This window comes from Carettochelys insculpta, chromosome 4 (assembly GCF_033958435.1).
Source record: "Carettochelys insculpta isolate YL-2023 chromosome 4, ASM3395843v1, whole genome shotgun sequence".
Taxonomy (NCBI): domain Eukaryota; kingdom Metazoa; phylum Chordata; order Testudines; family Carettochelyidae; genus Carettochelys; species Carettochelys insculpta.
In genome coordinates this window covers 131885729-131906825 of record NC_134140.1, presented here as the reverse complement: position 1 = coordinate 131906825, position 21097 = coordinate 131885729, and the positions used below count along the sequence as shown (strand labels likewise).

Genomic DNA, 21097 nt, shown 5'->3' with positions numbered 1-21097 from the left:
GGATAGTAATGTATCTTTCACTGGAAACTCTGTATTACTTCGTATCACCCTGTATCTTTTTAACAGACCACAGACTTTTGTATTACTCTTTAGATTTGTTATTTTATACTACTTTGTACCTTTCTATTGGTTATTTTATATTCACAGACACTTCATTCCAGATTCCATATGGTATTCAAAACTCATTTTAACTTTGTATTAGCCTGTAAACCTTGTGCTGTCTGTGTGACGGGGGGCGGGTGTGTGAGAGCCACCTAGAAGTGTGACTGTAGATGCTTAAGAGAGTCACCCTCTGGAGCCAGCTTGTCTGGCTGAAGAACAATGAGAACTGGACTCTACAGCAGTGACCCACCCAGAGAGGAAGATGAAGTCCCATCTGTAGATGATGAGTCACGCAGAAACCTGGGACAGTGGGAAAGGATCAAACCCATCTGCCACTGACTGCTGACTCATTGTGCCTGGGGCTGTGGGACAGAACCAGGGCTATGGACTAAGAGCTATAAAAGACATGTGCACCGCTAAAGGGTTGAGCTCCTCTTCTCATCAACATCGGAGCGTTGATGCAGATCAACAGAACCTGCCTCTAATCCACCTGGCCAATGGATTAGTGTGAGCAACCTTTGGTAACTATAAGGAACCACAAGACAGGTGTGTGTGTGCACATGCGCGTGCTTCTGAGTAAACTATAAAATACAATAGTGCCGTATTCTCAGTAAATGCAGTCGTCTTGCCTCGTCCCTCTGAAAAGATCCCTCATGCTTCTTATAAGCGTAACACGCTCCCCTCTCTGGTGTTGCCTTGAGAAGGCACAGTGCCAGGTACCAAGAGAGGTGGATATGTCCTTGGGGCCCAGTCTGGCCTGGAGGAGAGTACTGGGCAGAGAGGGGAGGGTTGGTTACTTTTTAACAGAGTCTCAGCCAACCTGGTGTTAATTTGAACATTTGTATGGCACAGCCCTGATTGATTACAGTTGAACTTGCTTGAATATGAGTAACTTTATCAAGTGTTCCATATTCTGTACAGGGAATATGATCACCCTAGCATTACCTATATAATTTCCTGACTTATGACTGCCCTTTTTTCCATGGTAATCATGACTAATATTTGCAAGGAATCTCTCTAGGATTAAAGAAAAGTTGGGGGTGAGGGGAGAATAAACATTGCTAAGGGGGCTTGTAAAATCCTTCATACGAAACAAACTCTCTTGATTACTCCCAAACATAGCCCCTCAAAACCCACTCACACCAGAGCTTAAACCATCTCCTTCACCTTTGGGGCCACGTCTAAGAATTTAGATCAAAGATCTTTCTGAGATGCTCTAGCTTTCAAATTGATTGAGAGGAAAAACCAGAGCAAGATTCAGACTTTAAAACACAAAACTCTTAAATTACTTTAAAAAAAATTAACATTTTTCTTCAAGGCAATTTTATTCTTTAAACTTAAATGAGCTGTATAAAACAAGCCACATCTGAAATTTTTAGCTTCAGCTTTTACTGAATTATGCATAGGCATATTTTCTTAATAGACCATCTGGAGGGAAGTATCATTTACGTGTTCATGAACTCAAAACAGCTCAAATGATTTTGTGCAAGTTTTCCAACTCAGCTCTGGACTGAAATTAAGCCAGAAATTTTCAGCTTCAAGAAAGAAAGTTTGAGACTCATACGAGCAATAGTTAAAATGGAAAAGAGAGGCTGAATGCAAGCTGGAATTCAGCCTTAAGTACATCTTTAGAAGATATGACAGGTACAACCCACAGGTGGAGATTTAGGCTAAGACACCTACCTTGAGAGGAAATAATTTCTAAAACTTGGAACAGCAGCTCTAGAAAGATTTTTAAATTTTTTATATCTAGCATATCTTTATGCACTAGTGTTTTAAAAACTAACCTTGGAAAAGAGAAGGCTGAATATTGCTGACATACTGGAAGGCATTCTTAAAGAAGACCAACATTGTGGAATAAACCACTTGATTCTTGTACTTAGCATGGGCTTCGTTATCAAAATTATTGATGTATCGGCAGAGGTCTTTCATTCTGTGTAGAATATCACCAAAACCTCTAAAGGGTAAGAGACAAAGGCAAAAAATACATTGTAAAGACTTCTAAAACTCAAGAAAAGCAAATGAAAATACACATTTCAAATGTATTAGTAGTTTGGGGAGTGGGAATGGGTGAAAAGAATGTCACCATCTAGGACTTGCTGCCCTAGGAGGAAATATAATGTATTAAGCAGACAATCAGACAAAATTACTAACCAACAGACAAAGATCCAGGTAATTCTGGTGCTTGCATTTCTTAGGAAAAACTGGGAAGACAACCCTCTCTTCAGTTAAGAGGCATACTAACGTACTTAGTAGACAAGTGAAGAAAACGTAAGCTTTGGCGGCTGCACGATTTACTGTTTTGTGAACATCAAGCAACAGACGAAGATGAGCTGATTCAGAACACAGTTTAATGTCAGTGTAAGGACAAATGCAGTCTAACTATAGTGATGAATGCACTTTGCTCTGGTCTTTGTTTGCAATTCAGTATTCATGCCTTAGGAATGTTCATGAACAAGTTCAACTGAACCCATTGCTGACATCCATCAGTGCTAACCTAGTAGTTTTGTTAGTGTAGACTAGGCTACTGAGTCATCCGACAGATCCTACATACATTTTCTGGATCATATGCTTTTGAGAAAAATACAGGACTGACAGTATACAATAGAACTTAAAATTCTACTGGTTCTATAGTCCAGTTTACTGAAGAACTGAAAAGCCAAAGTCTCCTAGTAAGCCACAGTAGGAAAAAAAACAAACACACACACTTTTCTCACCTTCTTCCTTTCTCCATCTGCCATTCACATCTCATTCCCACAACAGAGAGTATCTTAAACAGTCTCTCCCAAGGGTCTGTAATCTGGGACGATTTCTCCGTCAGACCCTCTATTATGTACTTCTGAGAGCTACGTTTGCTGGGGGACATGAGATCAGCGGTATCTTGTGAGCCTAGAAAGGAGGAAAAGAAATATTTCTCCTTGTGCAGAAATCAAACTAGCAAAAGTCACTGGACTAATTTTTAAAAAGAAAAACATAAGTAGCAGAATATATTTTGTCAGGGTAACACAGAAATCAAAGATAAAATCTCATGAGACATTGGAATTACATGGAACTGATCAAATGATATCCAAGCTTCCTTATCACAAGTAATTAAATTACCCACAATTTCCCAAAAAACAGGAAGAAACGTTGAGACAAATTAACAAGAGTAAAATCACGATCAAGACTTAGGTCTGTCTCAAACCATAGGGCTCCTAGAACATCTACTCTGAAAGGACATCTTATCTGTCTTAGATCTCTGTTAATTTGTGTCAAAACATTCTCCAAATGCAGTTATATGACAGCTTCTTTTCATTTGCCCTTATGTTCCAAGAAGCAGAAGAGTTTTTACTGGTCTGCGATCTATAAAAATTGTTTTTCCAGCATGGCCCATCATTGTTTCACCCACATACCACAGTGTGCTACTATCACACCAAACCGCCAACAAGCACAGCAGCGACAGGTATGGTTAATATTTGCACTGGGAATCTCCCAGGAAATCTCAGTTGCTAGGGAAGTTGAAGGTGTTGGATTTTACCAGATGACAGTTTTTCTTTCTAACAAAAAGCTGAAACTCCAGCATTATATTAGGGGAAACGTATTGCTGAGCACACCAGCTTTGAGGCTTAAACTGAAAATAATGGCATTGATTAACTAGACCGTTTGGCCCCATGAGTCAGCAGCCAAAAAGTTCTAGGTAGGAGAATCCAGACATGTAAAGAAGAATATCAGAAAAAGAGAGAGATAGAGAGGCTTTGGTATAAGCAAACTATACCAGTCACTACGATTCATTGGAATAAGCCGCTGGGTGCTACTACTACAGTGGAGGCTGGGGAAGAGATCTTAGGTTCCTCCTGCCCACACACCTTTTTGGAAAATGAGGCAGTTATGGAATATGTGTTCCTTAGAATAATCTTGCTAACATTCCAATATTTGTTGGTCTCACCTTGTGCATAATGCAGGACAGGAATTTGCATTATGTTGTGCAGGGAAGTGAAGAAAGCAAAAATTGTTTCACAGCCTCTCTCAGAATATGTCAAAGGTATCCCTGGGCTACTTATCTTTAGTGGAGATTCAATGGCAAAGACTAAAGAATTAGCCTGGTATGATGCACACAGCTAAGTCCCACTACACAGAACAACAACAAGTCTTGTGACTAACAGATATTTTGGAGCATAAGCTTTCATGGGCAAAGCTTTCGCCCATGAAAGCTGATGCTTCCAAATATCTGTTCATCTATAAGGTGCCACAGGACTTCTTGTTGTTCTCGAAGCTACAGACTAACCCGGCTCCCTCTCTGACACTTGTCACAATACACAGAATGATATTCTGCTAACCCCAAACAACTGAATCACAGTTTCAAATGGACGTCAAATTCTTTCCCACTCTGAACTGCTTTATGGTGCTGACGCGAGTCATTAGATATCTGCATTATTTTACTGAAGTGGCTGCATTTCATTACAGTAAACCCTCGATTGTATGGGCCCCGATTTCGTGGACTTCGGGGAAAAAAGGACACCTCACCCATTGTTCCCAAGGTTCACTGGGGGCTGTAAAATCACTCTCTCCTCCCGTAAAAAAGAGACTTACCACTGCCACGGCCTGGAAGAGCCACCACCTCCTCCGCCAGAGCTGCCATGTGCTCCTCCCACCAGGGGTGGGGCACGTACACAGACAGACTGGTGGGAGGAGCGCATGGCAGCTCCGGCAGCAGCTCTACCAGGCCGTGCGGTGGCCCCTCCAGCCACGCGTGGTGGGGTCCAGCTGCGGCAGCTCCGGTGAGTGGCAAGGCAGTGGCGTTATTTTGGGGGGGGGGGAGGGGCGGGGGGGATATCAAGGCTAGGAGAGCCTAGCTGGGGGTGGGCAGTAAACTCTCACGTTTAACAGACGTTCAGGAATAGCAGACACCCCTCCCCACATTAGTCCATTAAATCAAGGGTTTACTGTAGTGGAGCTAGTGATCCCTTGTCTTTCACCCTCCTTACAGCCATGTTCTGAGGATCAGTTAGCATTCTGAAATCAAAGGAAAGATCCTGTGCAACTGTACATTGATTTTATTACCCCAACTCAGCAGCAGATATTACATAAAATGAATACCTTATTCAGCTACACTAATCCAAAAGAGGATTATAACTTACTTTGTTAACGTTTTTGCTCTTACCTTGATATTGGTTTTCCGTTTGTGTCGATCTAGTTACATAATTAATATAAAATTCTGCTGCCTTGTTCAAGTATTTATACAGCAAGCTGGCAGGTAGTCGAACATCAGGGTTGTTAATAATTAAAGGAAGAACATCGCAAACTGAGATGGGGGGAAAAGCATATTGGGTTTGATTTTTCTGGCTGCATAAACAGTTCAAATTCAACAAAGCAAGTTTCCAGAATTTTCTGTCCAAGCAAATATTATCTTCATGGTATATGCGCAGAGATATTCAATAAAAACAAAACCACTTTTGCTGGCAGGCTGCAATGTTACTCTGCTTTATTTCTTAGAATTCCAAACAACACACAAGCATTCCAAAAGAGAGCAACAAAAAGCAGGCGGGCACACCTCAGCCTACCTTACTCCAGGTTGGTTCTTTGAAGACTAACTAAAGACCGACCCAGATTATGCACTTTTAGGGTTACCATACCTAATCTTTCCAAAATAAACAGCCAGAGGACCTCCCTGAGAGGGAGTGTATCTTTCCCAGTATCACTCTCTCTCACACACACACAACACATTAATACCACATGAACTGGTAGATACTTATACAGATACACTCATCAGGGACATCTTTTTTTGCAGTAATCCTATCCACTTTCCTCATACAGCTCGTTAGACAACAAGCCTTAAACTGAAAGACTGTCCTTTTAATACACTTTTCAGCAGACCCCAGCAAACACCACGACTGTTAGTCGCTTAGACTATGTTTATACTACAGCGACCTGCCAACAACAGTTACTGCTGGAAAATATCTTCCGGCAAAACTTCTGTAGACAGATAGCAGCCTGACAGCCAAGCGCTCTGTCAACAGAGAGTGGCCAGACTGCCTGGAAACTCTGTTGACAGAATGGCCAACCGGAAACACAGCAGACAGGACTGCCCAATCTCCCAGAACTCCTGTCTGTTGACAGAGGGGCCCCCGGAGCAACCACACTTGCTTTCTGTTGAACAGATTCTGTTGAGAGATGCACTCTGCCTCCTGGGGGAGCAACAGAATGCAGTTGACAACACTGCCACATTCTGTCAATTTGCTGGCAACAGAATGCATTTGTAATCTAGACGTTCCATGAGTTGTGTCGACAAAACTCTCCAGACATATAGGCTGTGTCCCATGGGCTCTGTCCAGTTTTTGATCAGTTTTAAAAGTAGCTCAGACAATGATTTTCAAATCAGCTTGAACCATAGAACAGACCTACTTTAAAGATTTTTTTCTGAATCTGTTCCAAGGCCAAACTGTCTTGAAACTGCATCAGCAAAACTCGGCTAGCCTGCCTTCAATTGATTCCACTATATCTCTAAATGGCTTTAAAATTGGTTAGAAAATTTCTCCAGCATAAACAGGTCTCTGCAGCTTGCTTCCATAAGAGCAAACAGTAACCTGGAATTAAACATAACATTTCAACAAACAGATGGTATCCTAAAAGTAGCTGTAATTTTTTGCAGCAAGGTTGAAGATCTAGCCCAAGAATTCTTTGCATAGAGGACTGCCAACTCATTTCACACAGGTCATTAAAAGAATTTGTTTAATACTATCTTAGGCTAAAGACTGCTTAACAGATGACATCAATCTTTGTCATTTAATTCTATAATCAAACGCGCATACTTGTAGTTTCTTACCAAATAATTTCCTAAAGCAATTAACTGGAGATTCTTGGTCCTCAATATTTTCAGCCTCTAATAAAGTTTCTCCAAGGCCCACCTGTGTAAGAAATGGTTTAAATGGGCCTCTACTCAATACTTTCAGAAGTTTGTGGAAAGATTCAAAACAACTGAGCAAACATACACATATCACTAGCATTCAGTCAGATACAGAGATTAGTACACCATGTAATTTTCATTTACACTACACAACCCATCAGTAATGTTTTTGTACATGTGGAGTCAACATCCAGGGACAAATCCTAAAGCAAAGATATATTGCAGTCAATGGCAAAACAGTGAAGCAGTATCATTTTCTAGTAAACTCCATTTCATTTTAATGTGAGAGTACAATCTCTCTCTCTGTAACTGTTTTGGTTGACTTTTAATCATGAACTCACCTTCGAACTGTACTAAGAAAGAGACTACTCCATTTTCTTGTGTTATTTCTATACTTACACACACTTTCATTTGGTGGCAGCAGCCCCTGCCTGACGTATCACCAGCAATTCTGGTGTTTAAAAACAATGTTCATAAGGTAGACACAAAGGCATGGACTAATAAGATTGCTAATTTTAGAAAGGAGCTCGTTTTCTCTTACCCCATGCTGTACCACTGTCTCTGGGAAGCGTCGTAGAAGCAACAGTAACATTTCTGCCCTTTCTAGTGTATTAAAACACTGCTCTGTGGCCTTTAGTAACATTTCGCACTGAACTCGACCAGGAAGGGTCTCAAACAAACCTGAAAAAAAAAAAATCAGTTACTGAAATAAACAATCTGCTTGAACTGAGGAGACAGTGAAAAAAAAGCAAAAAGAAATGCTGTCTTGTTGTTCAGAGTGACAAAATCATTCTATAATTCTTTTGCAACTCCTCTGCTGCACTGTGATAGAAAACAGAGACTCATATCTATGTGAACAGCAACAGACATCCTTTTCTAAGTATACTTCAGAGTAAGTCCTTGGTTAACAAAAGTTCATTTAAAAAATGTTATAGTAAAGCAGGAGAAATCCAAAACCATTTGATAATTTGCTAAGACAAATGGGGTAGCCTCATCAGGAATTCCTTTTGAGATTTTTTATAATGAATGTTGCATTTAGATTAATGATTTATAAGAGACAATCACCTATCTCATGAGTCAGCAATACAAGGGTGTCCAAAAAATAGGAAATGCAACAGACACAAAACATGTACATCACAAGAAGTGATAGTACTGCTGTACTCAGCACTGGTTAGGCCTAGGCTGGAGTCCTGTGGCCAGTTTGGGCCACCAGTGTATAGAAAGGATGTAGAGAAACTGGTAAAGATCTAGAGACAAGAAACAAAGATGGTCAAAGAGGTGGAACGCAGCCATACGAGCAAAGGCTGGAGGCACTGGGTATATTTAGTTTGGGAAAGAAGAGATTAAGGGGGACATGTGAGCAGTCTTCAAATATCTGAAAGGCTTAAATATTAAAAAAAAAAAAAGAAAAAGTTGCTCTGTTTTGTCACCGAGGGCACGACAAGAGGCAATGGGTTCAAGCTACAGCATAGTAGGTTTAGCTTAAATCTCAGGAAAAACTTCCTAACTGTAAGAACAGCATGGCAATGGAACAAACTGCCAAGGGAATCTCCATCAATGGAAGACTGCATAGCCTTCTGTCTTGGACAGCTTAGACACACAAAACCCTGCATCTTGGCAGAGGGTTAGATGACCCCTGCAATCCCATCTAACCCATTGGCTCTATGATCCTTTATTACATCCTTAAGAGAGTCAATTTAGAGGAAGATCTCATCAGTATCAACACACTATAGCCACTCTATATTGACTGAGGTCTTGCTTGCGTCATTCAGAGTGGCAAAAAATTGTGGGCACCTCCAGCCCCAAGGAAATGAGGGGAAAAAAAAAGTAAAAAATAACTGAAATTTCTGGCTAGAAATAAAAGGTCTACATCTTCCTTCTCAGACATTTTTGGTGGAGGTACTTCTGAATGTTTGGCTCTGTATTCGTCACATAAGCTATTCTATCTGACCTGACTCTACAGCTTTCACTTGCTGGTCTGGTGCACGTACTCTGCCAGCAAACTACATCTGGGTTCTCAGATTCAAGACCCAATTTCACAAGCTACCTGTCGGTCATCAAGCCACTGCTAGCTCACTACAAATTTTTCCCTGACAAGTAATAATGACAGAGGAGCAAAGCCAGTACTTCTCACAGTGCTCCACCTTCCCGCCCTCCCTCTTCCTTAGTCTCCTAAGTCTAACAGGGGGTGAACCTCTGTGGCTGAGTCACTGTGTCCAAGAGACCGCCGACAGTTCGTCAGACTTGGATTTGCAACTTCCAAATCAGCTGGGTCGCCTGAGGATTTATTCTTAAACTCTCACTAGACTTCACCTCTGTTAAGTGACAAAACCCTTACCTCTTAGGAACTGAGTCTGCTTATCCTGTGAGTCATTCCTTAATGCTGATGTAATAACATTAATCTCCCTCCACACCATTGGTTGGTCTGGAAAATTCACAAACCTGGAACAAAGGACCAGGCAAAAAATTAGAATAATCCCGAATTCTGCTTAAAACAGAAAGCTTGCTGTGAAAGAATCTGTAGCGAGATATGCAAAAGAACATTTTGCTTTCATGGCTGATTTTATTTTTACGAGATTAGTGAACTCCATCTAGTTGGCTTACAGAAATAACGTCAGCATTAGATCTCTGAAGATCCTGGAACTTCCATCTTAAGAGAAAAGGTCTATGCCACACAGCATGGAAACAGGTAACTGGACTGTTTGCAGAGTTGTGTTCAGTTCACTTTACAATATACTTTCAAAAGAGAATTAAGCAAAAGCATTTCTGTTACTTACATGTCATATAACAGCCTGCCAGCTGATGCTGTCCGCTCAGCATTCCTCTCAATAGTGTACATTTCATACTGAAATAGCAGAGAATGGAACATTAGTCACAAAATATATACACATGTACCCTCTTAGTTCTTCCATATTGAAAGCTGCTGCTAAATTGTCATAATGGGCCCACATTTCAATAGTAAACAGTGAAAGTACCACATGCAGTATTCAATTTGGAAAGTAAAAACAGATGGTAAATATTAGTAAACATACAAAATATTAATTTAATTGCTATGTTTTAATATTAAGCTAATTAAATTGATTGCATTTTCTCTAAAATAAAAACAACCCATGGCAATACAACGTACTCCACCAATTACCCAAACAAGTTTACTCCCAGGGACATTACTCAATTTTGGTTTAAGTTTTGACAACACCTAGCATGTAAATAAACGAAAACTCAGATGGAAAAGGTAACGTTTACACAAGAACTTCTTATTGCAATGCTTGAAACCCAAACACTGCAGCACTGTGCTAGTGCAAGAGACAAAAGGTTGACTAAATCAACTATAAACCAAGTAGTGAAACTGGCTAATTCATTGTCATTGTCTTTGCTGGGTGAACTGCCAAAAGCAATTAAACTTTCACAAAGTCTTCATTTTTAATTGTAAGAAAAATTGAAGAAGCAAATCAAAACCATCTTTAACAAGACAATGGTTACACAAGTTTGACAATAACACCTATTTTCATCTGATGGAGCCTGATACTCCGACTCTACATTCATCCCTCGTTTAACAAGTACTTTACTAATGAGTATTCGTTAAAACGAGGAACATATATGCCTATCTTTATTCACTATATGAGTGAACTTCCCCCACTTATAGGAGCAGGGTCCCTGGCCAGGGGCAGGGAGACCCACAGCCCTGCAGCTGGAGCAGAGCCACCTGTGGGCTCCCTGGCTGGGGGGCTGGCAAACCTGCAGCCCTGTGGCTGGAGCCTTCTCTCTCCCTTCCCTCAGACATACAGCTGTCTGACAGCCCTTAGGCTAGGGGAAGAGAGGGAGAAGGCTCTTAGCCTGGTTTCCTCCCCTGCACTGGCAGAAACGTGAAACTGACCAGCCATGAGCCGATCAGTTTCCCGCCCCAAAGCCATGGGGAGAGGGGAATCAGCCTGCCTCTGGTTCCCAGCTTCTGTCACTCTGGAAGCCAGGAAACTGACCACCCCTGGTGGATCCTGCCCCCCACTCCTCTTGCAGGAAAATTCAAGTTATGCAGGGGTTGCACAAACAACCCCTGGATAACTCCAGGGTTTACTGCATTAGACCTGCCGCCCACCCTGCAGACCTCACCCTCGGCCAGGTGTTAACTGCCTCCCATGGTCCCAAATTACCTCCAGCCTTAAACCCACCCAGCAGCCCCAAACCTCCTCCAGCCTTAGACCCCCCCACCAGCAGCCACAAACCACACCCAGTCTTAGACCCCTGCCCCACCCGCCGCATCCCTCAACAGCCCCAGCCTTAGACACTCCTCCTCCCGCAGCCCCTTGACCGGGGCTGCTAGGCTGGGTGGCTCCCCCAGCCCTCCTGCTCCCAGGAATTAACTCAAGTGTTAAGGTTTCAGCACCTAGACGTAAGGTAATTGCCATCTCCAGCAGCTATCTCTATTGATAGATATTTGCCCGAGACAGCAGTGTTAAGAGACTGCAAATGGCTTCTTTAACAGCCACATGCAGCTGGGAACTGCCCAGCTGGCGACCTTTAACATATCTAATGGGACCCATGTTTGGGTCCCAACCTATAGGCTGGGAATCCCTGCTCCACACACATACACTACATCCTATTTCTGGTGCCAAACTATTCAAATACATCAGAAAAGTACCTAAACTCAACTGGTTCATGTGAAGTTATAAGCCCTTGGAATGAATTGGAGACTTTTACATGTATTTTAATGGGAATTTAGTGTCGCTCTTATGCGTGTTTGCCTATGAGCAGAAATGTGGGAACCAACTGTGCTCGTATAGTGCAGGATGAGTGTATTTGGAGTTTGCAACAGTTCTCTACTTTTCCGCTGAAGAAACGTCCTCAGTTTCTGGCATATCCAAGTACCCACTCTCTCCTCCTTCAAATCCCTCCTGCTTCTACGAAAAAATTTTCTCGGTTGAACTTCCCACCGAGTCCATGCACGCTGGGCTCTTCACCCTTGCCCTGTATCATTTTTGTCCAAGTTAAACCATGTCCTCATGGGAAAGACAGGTCCCCATCTTTAAGTCTTCAGTAAACCATCATATACATTAATGAATCTATGCAAATTTAGTAGAAAATAATGGTAAAAGATTATTCAAGTCTGCAAAGTGAAAGGGCCAGATATTTCACTGGTGTAAATCAACACAGTTCCTTTGACTTTAATGGAGCTATGCCAATTTACAACAGCTGAGAAGATGGCACAAACTCTCTGAAGTCAAAAAAAGCTAAAGTTAAAGTTGCATATGATGAAGCGGGTCTTTGCTCATGAAAATTTACGCTCCAAAAATTCTGTTAGTCTGTAAGGTGCCACAGGACTTCTCTTTGTTTTCGCAGATACAGACAAACATGGCTACCCCTCCGATACCAAAGTTAAAGTTAACTCTCTACCATTACAACACAGCATTAGTACAACATGACTGCATGCTGTTTTCTTCCACAGGCCCAATGCTTCATTCAATGTGCAAACTAGACCATGCACAGAGAACAAGGCAGCAGTGCAATATCTGTAAATAATTTTATGAGAACATAAAGATGAGGGATGCACACAGTCAACTAAATCTGATAGTAAAATTTGTCACTGCACATTAATTTAGTTTGATTTTTAATAAATGTTTTCTACTGTCAAATGAGCAAAACCTGCCTCTAAACTGCTCCCCATCTCTGCTGCGCAATGAGAGACAATCCAAGATTCACCACTGGGTACATTCATTTCTCAGCTGAACAGAATCTGAACTATCGAGAGGCAGGGATGCCAGGTCCCACAACCTTGCTCACGAGGCACCACACCACCTGGATTGCTGCTTTCTCTCCATCTGAGTGTTAATGATGCCAAAGCCGTAGAAAAAATGAGTTTGCAATAAAGTAATTGGAGACTGCAGAGATTCCAAACACACGTGTGAACCACTTGCGAGAGGCCTACTGGGATGCTGGTCCTTCTCCACTGCCAGATTTCATAGAACTACAATAAATAATCACTTTTGCAGCATTACTTTTGCTTGGAAACTTGCTGTAATTGTCGCAGGAATGTTATTTGTTCTTGAACGGGTGAGCTGGTGGGGCCACACACCTGGGACTAGGCAGGAAGGTGCTCAATAACAATCTCTTATGAAAAAGTTTAGAAACCACGGTCATAACACATGCACACAATGGTAGTGTTCGTCAAGTGAAATCAACTTTGGCATTTCCTGATTTATTGACGCTTCACTTTATAGTCTTTGCCATATGCAAACACTGTAGGTTTTAACAGTAGTAGGCCTACATGTTTGAGTGTTTGCAGGCCCAGGCATGTATATCTTCTCAGTGGAGATTTTCTACAGAATTTCCTAGTTTGTTTTGTTAATTTAAAAAAAAAATTAAATAGAACCTTAATTACTTGCCTGACAGCCCAACTAGGAGACACAAGAATAGCAGAAGTGAAATGAGTGCACATCCAACTTAGAACATCTTAATGAACAAGGCCATATCTACACTTAGAAGCTTAAACTGATACAGTTGTGTCCCTTGGCTTTGAAAAATTCACCCCCTCCCCACTTCCTGAGCAACATGACTATGCTAATCTAACCCCCCATATAGAGGCAGGAAGATTGAGGGATGAATGCTTCCATCACCCTAGCCTCTGGTTTTCAAGGAGCTGATGTTCCTGCACAGATTTAAAAAATCCTTCTGTCAGCATAGCCTGCACCTAAACCAAGGGCAAGGAACCTTTTTTGGGCTGGGGACCACAGACCCACAGCAAAATTAACTGGGAGCCATATAAAAGTGAGAAGCAACCCCCCCCAAACCCTCACTGATGTGGCCCCTAAGATACCTGACTCTCCTTATGCTCCAGCACCACGGGCAGGAGGGAGGAGAAGTGGAACAGGTTCAGGGCTTACCCCAGGTCAGATTAAGTCTTCTGAAGGCCTGGGGAGGACCAAACATGTGGAGGTTCAGTGTGCAGGAGGGGGCTGATGGGGAACAGGTGTAGAGTCTGGGAGGGAGAGTGCAGGAGAAGCCTGGGGTTAGGGGATCTGGGTGGAAGGTAAGGTGCATAAATGGGCTGGTAGCAGCTGTGGGTAACCTATCATTTTTAATGTTATAATCGGTTGGATTTGGATATCCTATTTTTGGGCACGTATCATTTCTGTATTTGACGTTATGAATATTGTCTATATATTTGTATTCCAAATGTTTGCTTCTGTGGAAAAACCTCAACAGGAGAAGACGGCTTGTCAGGGGACAGCAGTACTTCACTGACAAAGGGCCTTAATGGGTACCAATACACAAATGTCTTGCTGCTTGAGAAAGGGCTGAATCATACATGGACAAGTGACTTGTTCAGGTAACAATCTCCATCGTGAAGCAAACTTTTTACACAAAGAGACCAGTGGAACTTCCTCCATAAGGGAAAGGTATAAAGAGGGCTAAGTGCCTCAGATGCTGCTTTGGGAATTGTAAGGACCAGAATCATTCATGTTTTCTTGAGGGTAAAGGGTGCAAGGTGGCATGCGCAGTGGGTGACCCCGTGGCTTGGGGAGGCAAACACTCCCAAATGCCACCCCTTCCACCCAAGGCCCAAACCCCCAAACTGTGGCTGCTCTCTTCTGCCCAGATTCCCCACCATGAAACACATAAACAATGCTAGTCCTCAGCCTGGGAAAGCGTGCCCTGGAGCTCCAGGTGGTGGCCCAGCTGCAGCCTCCTCTAGGCCCCATTCTTGAGCTGAGACAATAGTCTCAGTGATGGGAGGACAGATGACTTGGCTGCAGCCCCCAGCCTGCCTGCCCTAGCCTCTGCCACCAGCAGAGCAGACTGCGCAAGGCAACGGGGGGGCCTCAGATGGAGCATGGGCAGTAGCAGGTGATGCAGTTTAGGAAGGCATTGCCTTTCCCTGCCTATAATACTCCCCTGCATGGCTGGCTGGGGCCTTTCACAAGGCTCTGTGGGTAGGGGAAACATAGTGCAGGATGCATAGGGAATAGAGGCTGCTGCAGGTGACCATAAGTAGGGGCTGGGAGCTGCTGCAAACCACTGTGCGTAGAGATGGAGGACAACATGTGGGGATGAGGGCTGTCGCAAGGCCGTGTGAGTAGGGGGTGGAAGGGTGGCCCGCATGCGGGGACGAAGACACAAGACACTATGGGTAGAAGGACGTAGCGGAGGCCGCATGTGGCCCTGTAGGTAGGGCATGCAAGGGGGAGACATGGCCTGCACATAAAGATAAGGCTGCAAGACAGTGTGTGTAGTGGGTGCGAGGCACAAGCGACACACAAAGCTGGGGGCACAAGGCACTCTGGGTAAGAGGTGTGGGGGGCAGGCTACCGCAAGGCACTGGGGGTAAGAGATGTGGGGGGGCAGGCTACCGCAAGGCACTCTGGGTAAGAGGTGTGGGGTACGGGCTACCGCAAGGCACTCTGGGTAAGAGGTGTGGGGGACGAGCTACCGCAAGGCACTGGGGGGTAAGAGGTGGGGGGGGCAGGCTACCGCAAGGCATTGAGGGCAAGAGGTGTGGGGGGCAGGCTACCGCAAGGCACTCTGGGTAAGAGGTGTGGGGGACGGGCTACGGCAAGGCACTCTGGGTAAGAGGTGTGGGGGACGGGCTACCGCAAGGCATTGGGGGTAAGAGGTGTGGGGGCAGGCTACCGCAAGGCATTGAGGGCAAGAGGTGTAGGGGGCGGGCTACCGCAAGGCACTCTGGGTAAGAGGTGTGGGGGACGGGCTACCGCAAGGCACTGGGGGGTAAGAGGTGTGGGGGGCAGGCTACCGCAAGGCACTCTGGGTAAGAGATGTGGGGGACGGGCTACCGCAAGGCATTGGGGGTAAGAGGTGTGGGGGGCAGGCTACCGCAAGGCATTGAGGGCAAGAGGTGTGGGGGGGCGGGCTACCGCAAGGCACTCTGGGTAAGAGGTGTGGGGGACAGGCTACCGCAAGGCACTCTGGGTAAGAGGTGTGGGGGACGGGCTACCGCAAGGCACTCTGGGTAAGAGGTGTGGGGGACGGGCTACCGCAAGGCACTGGGGGGTAAGAGGTGTGGGGGGCGGGCTACCGCAAGGCACTGGGGGGTAAGAGGTGTGAGGCGCGGGCTACCGCAAGGCACTCTGGGTAAGAGGTGTGGGGGGGCAGGCTACTGCAAGGCACTCTGGGTAAGAGGTGTGGGGGGCGGGCTACCGCAAGGCACTGGGGGGTAAGAGGTGTGGGGGGGGGCTACCGCAAGGCACTCTGGGTAAGAGGTGTGGGGGGCGGGCTACCGCAAGGCACTGGGGGGTAAGAAGTGTGAGGCGCGGGCTACCGCAAGACACTGGGGGGTAAGAGGTGTGAGGTGCGGGCTACCGCAAGGCACTGGGGGGGTAAGAGGTGTGGGGGGGCAGGCTACCGCAAGACACTGGGGGGTAAGAGGTGTGAGGTGCGGGCTACCGCAAGGCACTGGGGGGGTAAGAGGTGTGGGGGGGCAGGCTACCGCAAGGCACTGGGGGGTAGGAGGTGTGGGGGGCGGGCTACCGCAAGGCACTGGGGGGTAAGAGGTGTGAGGCGCGGGCTACCGCAAGGCACTGGGGGGGTAAGAGGTGTGGGGGGCGGGCTACCGCAAGGCACTCTGGGTAAGAGGTGTGGGGGGGCAGGCTACTGCAAGGCACTCTGGGTAAGAGGTGTGGGGGGCGGGCTACCACAAGGCACTGGGGGGTAAGAGGTGTGGGGGGCGGGCTACCGCAAGGCACTCTGGGTAAGAGGTGTGGGGGGGGGCTACCGCAAGGCACTGGGGGGTAAGAGGTGTGGGGGCGGGCTACCGCAAGGCACTCTGGGTAAGAGGTGTGGGGGGCGGGCTACCGCAAGGCACTGGGGGGTAAGAAGTGTGAGGCGCGGGCTACCGCAAGACACTGGGGGGTAAGAGGTGTGAGGTGCGGGCTACCGCAAGGCACTGGGGGGGTAAGAGGTGTGGGGGGGCAGGCTACCGCAAGACACTGGGGGGTAAGAGGTGTGAGGTGCGGGCTACCGCAAGGCACTGGGGGGGTGAGGTGTGGGGGGGCAGGCTACCGCAAGGCACTGGGGGGTAAGAGATGTGGGGGGCGGGCTACCGCAAGGCACTGGGGGGTAAGAGGTGTGAGGCGCGGGCTACCGCAAGGCACTGGGGGGGTAAGAGGTGTGGGGGGGCAGGCTACCGCAAGGCACTGGGGGGGTAAGAGGTGTGAGGTGCAGGCTACCGCAAGGCACTGGGGGGTAAGAGGTGTGAGGTGCAGGCTACCGCAAGGCACTGGGGGGGTAAGAGGTGTGGGGGGGCAGGCTACCGCAAGGCACTGGGGGGTAAGAGGTGTGGGGGGGCAGGCTACCGCAAGGCACTGGGGGGTAAGAGGTGTGGGGGGCGGGCTACCGCAAGGCACTGGGGGGTAAGAGGTGTGAGGCGCGGGCTACCGCAAGGCACTGGGGGGTAAGAGGTGTGGGGGGCGGGCTACCGCAAAGCACTGGGGGGTAAGAGGTGTGGGGGGGCAGGCTACCGCAAGGCACTGGGGGGGTAAGAGGTGTGAGGTGCAGGCTACCGCAAGGCACTGGGGGGTAAGAGGTGTGAGGTGCGGGCTACCGCAAGGCACTGGGGGGGTAGGAGGTGTGGGGGGGCAGGCTACCGCAAGGCACTGGGGGGTAAGAGGTGTGGGGGGCGGGCTACCGCAAGACACTGGGGGGTAAGAGGTGTGAGGCGCGGGCTACCGCAAGGCACTGGGGGGTAAGAGGTGTGGGGGGCAGGCTACCGCAAGGCACTGGGGGGTAAGAGGTGTGAGGCGCGGGCTACCGCAAGGCACTGGGGGGTAAGAGGTGGGGGGGGCGGGCTACCGCAAGGCACTGGGGGGTAAGAGGTGTGAGGCGCGGGCTACCGCAAGGCACTGGGGGGTAAGAGGTGGGGGGGGGCGGGCTACCGCAAGGCACTGGGGGGTAAGAGGTGTGGGGGGCAGGCTACCGCAAGGCACTGGGGGGTAAGAGGTGTGAGGCGCGGGCTACCGCAAGGCACTGGGGGGTAAGAGGTGTGGGGGGCGGGCTACCGCAAGGCACTGGGGGGGTAAGAGGTGGGGGGGGGCAGGCTACCGCAAGGCACTGGGGGGTAAGAGGTGTGAGGTGCGGGCTACCGCAAGGCACTGGGGGGGTAAGAGGTGTGAGGTGCAGGCTACCGCAAGGCACTGGGGGGTAAGAGGTGTGAGGTGCGGGCTACCGCAAGGCACTGGGGGGTAAGAGGTGTGGGGGGCGGGCTACCGCAAGGCACTGGGGGGTAAGAGGTGTGAGGCGCGGGCTACCGCAAGGCACTGGGGGGTAAGAGGTGTGGGGGGCAGGCTACCGCAAGGCACTGGGGGGTAAGAGGTGTGAGGCGCGGGCTACCGCAAGGCACTGGGGGGTAAGAGGTGGGGGGGGCGGGCTACCGCAAGGCACTGGGGGGTAAGAGGTGTGAGGCGCGGGCTACCGCAAGGCACTGGGGGGTAAGAGGTGTGGGGGGCAGGCTACCGCAAGGCACTGGGGGGTAAGAGGTGTGAGGCGCGGGCTACCGCAAGGCACTGGGGGGTAAGAGGTGGGGGGGGCGGGCTACCGCAAGGCACTGGGGGGTAAGAGGTGTGAGGCGCGGGCTACCGCAAGGCACTGGGGGGTAAGAGGTGTGGGGGGCAGGCTACCGCAAGGCACTGGGGGGTAAGAGGTGTGAGGCGCGGGCTACCGCAAGGCACTGGGGGGTAAGAGGTGTGGGGGCGGGCTACCGCAAGGCACTGGGGGGTAAGAGGTGGGGGGGGCGGGCTACCACAAGGCACTGGGGGGTAAGAGGTGTGAGGTGCGGGCTACCGCAAGGCACTGGGGGGGTAAGAGGTGTGGGGGGGCAGGCTACCGCAAGGCACTGGGGGGTAAGAGGTGTGGGGGGCGGGCTACCGCAAGGCACTGGGGGGTAAGAGGTGTGAGGCGCGGGCTACCGCAAGGCACTGGGGGGTAAGAGGTGTGGGGGGCGGGCTACCGCAAGGCACTGGGGGGGTAAGAGGTGTGGGGGGGCAGGCTACCGCAAGGCACTGGGGGGGTAAGAGGTGTGAGGTGCGGGCTACCGCAAGGCACTGGGGGGGTAAGAGGTGTGGGGGGGCAGGCTACCGCAAGGCACTGGGGGGTAAGAGGTGTGGGGGGCGGGCTACCGCAAGGCACTGGGGGGTAAGAGGTGTGAGGCGCGGGCTACCGCAAGGCACTGGGGGGTAAGAGGTGTGGGGGGCGGGCTACCGCAAGGCACTGGGGGGTAAGAGGTGTGGGGGGCGGGCTACCGCAAGACACTGGGGGGGTAAGAGGTGTGAGGTGCGGGCTACCGCAAGGCACTGGGGGGTAAGAGGTGTGGGGGGCAGGCTACCGCAAGGCACTGGGGGGTAAGAGGTGTGGGGGCAGGCTACCGCAAGACACTGGGGGGTAAGAGGTGTGAGACGCGGGCTACCGCAAGGCACTGGGGGGTAAGAGGTGTGGGGGGGCAGGCTACCGCAAGGCACTGGGGGGTAAGAGGTGTGGGGGGCAGGCTACCGCAAGGCACTGGGGGGTAAGAGGTGTGGGGGGCGGGCTACCGCAAGGCACTGGGGGGTAAGAGGTGTGGGGGGCAGGCTACCGCAAGGCACTGGGGGGTAAGAGGTGGGGGGGGCAGGCTACCGCAAGGCACTGGGGGGTAAGAGGTGTGGGGGGGCAGGCTACCGCAAGGCACTGGGGGGTAAGAGGTGTGGGGGGCGGGCTACCGCAAGGCACTGGGGGGTAAGAGGTGTGGGGGGCGGGCTACCGCAAGGCACTGGGGGGTAAGAGGTTGGGGGGGCGGGCTACCGCAAGGCACTGGGGGGTAAGAGGTTGGGGGGGCGGGCTACCGCAAGGCACTGGGGGGTAAGAGGTGGGGGGGGTGGGCTACCGCAAGGCACTGGGGGGTAAGAGGTGGGGGGCGCGGGCTACCGCAAGGCACTGGGCGTAAGCCGGGCAACACACGGGCCGCCCACGGAGCTGCGAGCACAAGGCGGAATTGGCAGCAGCAGGTGGCGAGGGCCGCACGTGGGGCTGGGGCACAAGGCACTGTGGGTTGGAGGCGCGAGGTGCAGGAGGCACAAAGATCTGGGGGCGCGAGGCACTGTGGGTAGCGGGCTCAAGAGCCACGCGGGGACTCGAAGCGCAAGGCACTGTGGGTAGGGGCGCGAGGAGCGGGAGGCACGCGAAGCTGGGGGCGCAAGGCACTGTGGGTAGCGGGCGCGAGGAGCGGGAGGCACGCGAAGCTGGGGGCGCAAGGCACTGTGGGTAGCGGGCGCGAGGAGCGGGAGGCACGCGAAGCTGGGGGCGCAAGGCACTGTGGGTAGCGGGCGCGAGGAGCGGGAGGCACGCGAAGCTGGGGGCGCAAGGCACTGTGGGTAGCGGGCGCCAGGCGCGGGAGTCACTCGGAGCTGAGGTGGGCTGACCTGGATGTTGAAGTCGGAGGGGTAGAGGCTCCGCGCCGTGATGAGCCAGGCCTTAGCCGCCCATAGGTCCCCCTGCACCAAGTCCCGGGCCCGCTTCACCAGGAACTCGCAATCGCCCTGCGCCGACATTCTCCGTAGTCACTGGGTCCGAGTCGCCTGTCGTGCGCATGCGCGGAGTGTAGGGTCCGCGCGTCATAGCGCACATGCTGTCGCGTTCGCCATGTTAGCTGCTGGCACTGGCGCAGTCGGCGGACCTCCGCCCCGTGGAGCGCACGGCCTGGCGTTGTGCTGCGTCCGTTGCAGCGCTCGGGCTTGCTCCGCCCCTCCTCGGCATCTCGGGGCCTGCGCAGAGCGGCCCGCTTCCTCCTGCCGGCGGCACAGAGATTGCCCGGTCCATATGTCGGACAGCCCCTTGCACCCTGGGAGGGCTGGGGACCAGCCAGTGGGGCCCTTCTGCCTTATCACCAGGGTGACAGCATTCTCCCGTCACCATGGTGATAGCTCCACCTTCCCAGCCCATCCCCAAGCTGACCGCATTCCCGTCGCTATGGTGATAGCTCCACCTACCCCATCACCCAGGAGACAGCACACTTCCGTGGCCATGCTTACAGTACCTCTTCCGCCCGTCCTACCGCTAGGGTGACATTTCTCCAAACTTCATGATAACACCATGGCTTCTCTGGCAGCCCCTTGCGTGGGCCTGCCTTCTGCAGAAGAC

The 21097-nt window shown here is 49.8% G+C and overlaps 1 protein-coding gene across 7 annotated transcripts in view; it reads right to left on the bottom strand.

The window, feature by feature from the left end:
• Positions 1-20552, bottom strand: part of INTS10 (integrator complex subunit 10) — a 42007-nt gene extending 21455 nt beyond the window's left edge. For 3 of the 7 annotated variants that reach the window (XM_074993858.1, XM_074993859.1, XM_074993861.1), the window contains exons 1-8: positions 20380-20549; positions 9763-9830; positions 9324-9427; positions 7527-7666; positions 6905-6986; positions 5243-5383; positions 2820-2991; positions 1890-2059 (exon numbers count right to left, since the gene is read on the bottom strand). In XM_074993858.1, the coding sequence (XP_074849959.1) occupies positions 1890-2059; positions 2820-2991; positions 5243-5383; positions 6905-6986; positions 7527-7666; positions 9324-9427; positions 9763-9830; positions 20380-20508 (1006 nt within the window). In that variant the 5' untranslated portion in view covers positions 20509-20549. Of the gene's footprint in view, positions 1-1889; positions 2060-2819; positions 2992-5242; positions 5384-6904; positions 6987-7526; positions 7667-9323; positions 9428-9762; positions 9831-20379 lie in introns of all 7 variants that reach the window. The other 4 variants (XM_074993862.1, XM_074993864.1, XM_074993860.1 and 1 more) reach the window with 3 other exon arrangements.
• Positions 20553-21097: the final 545 nt, after the last annotated feature.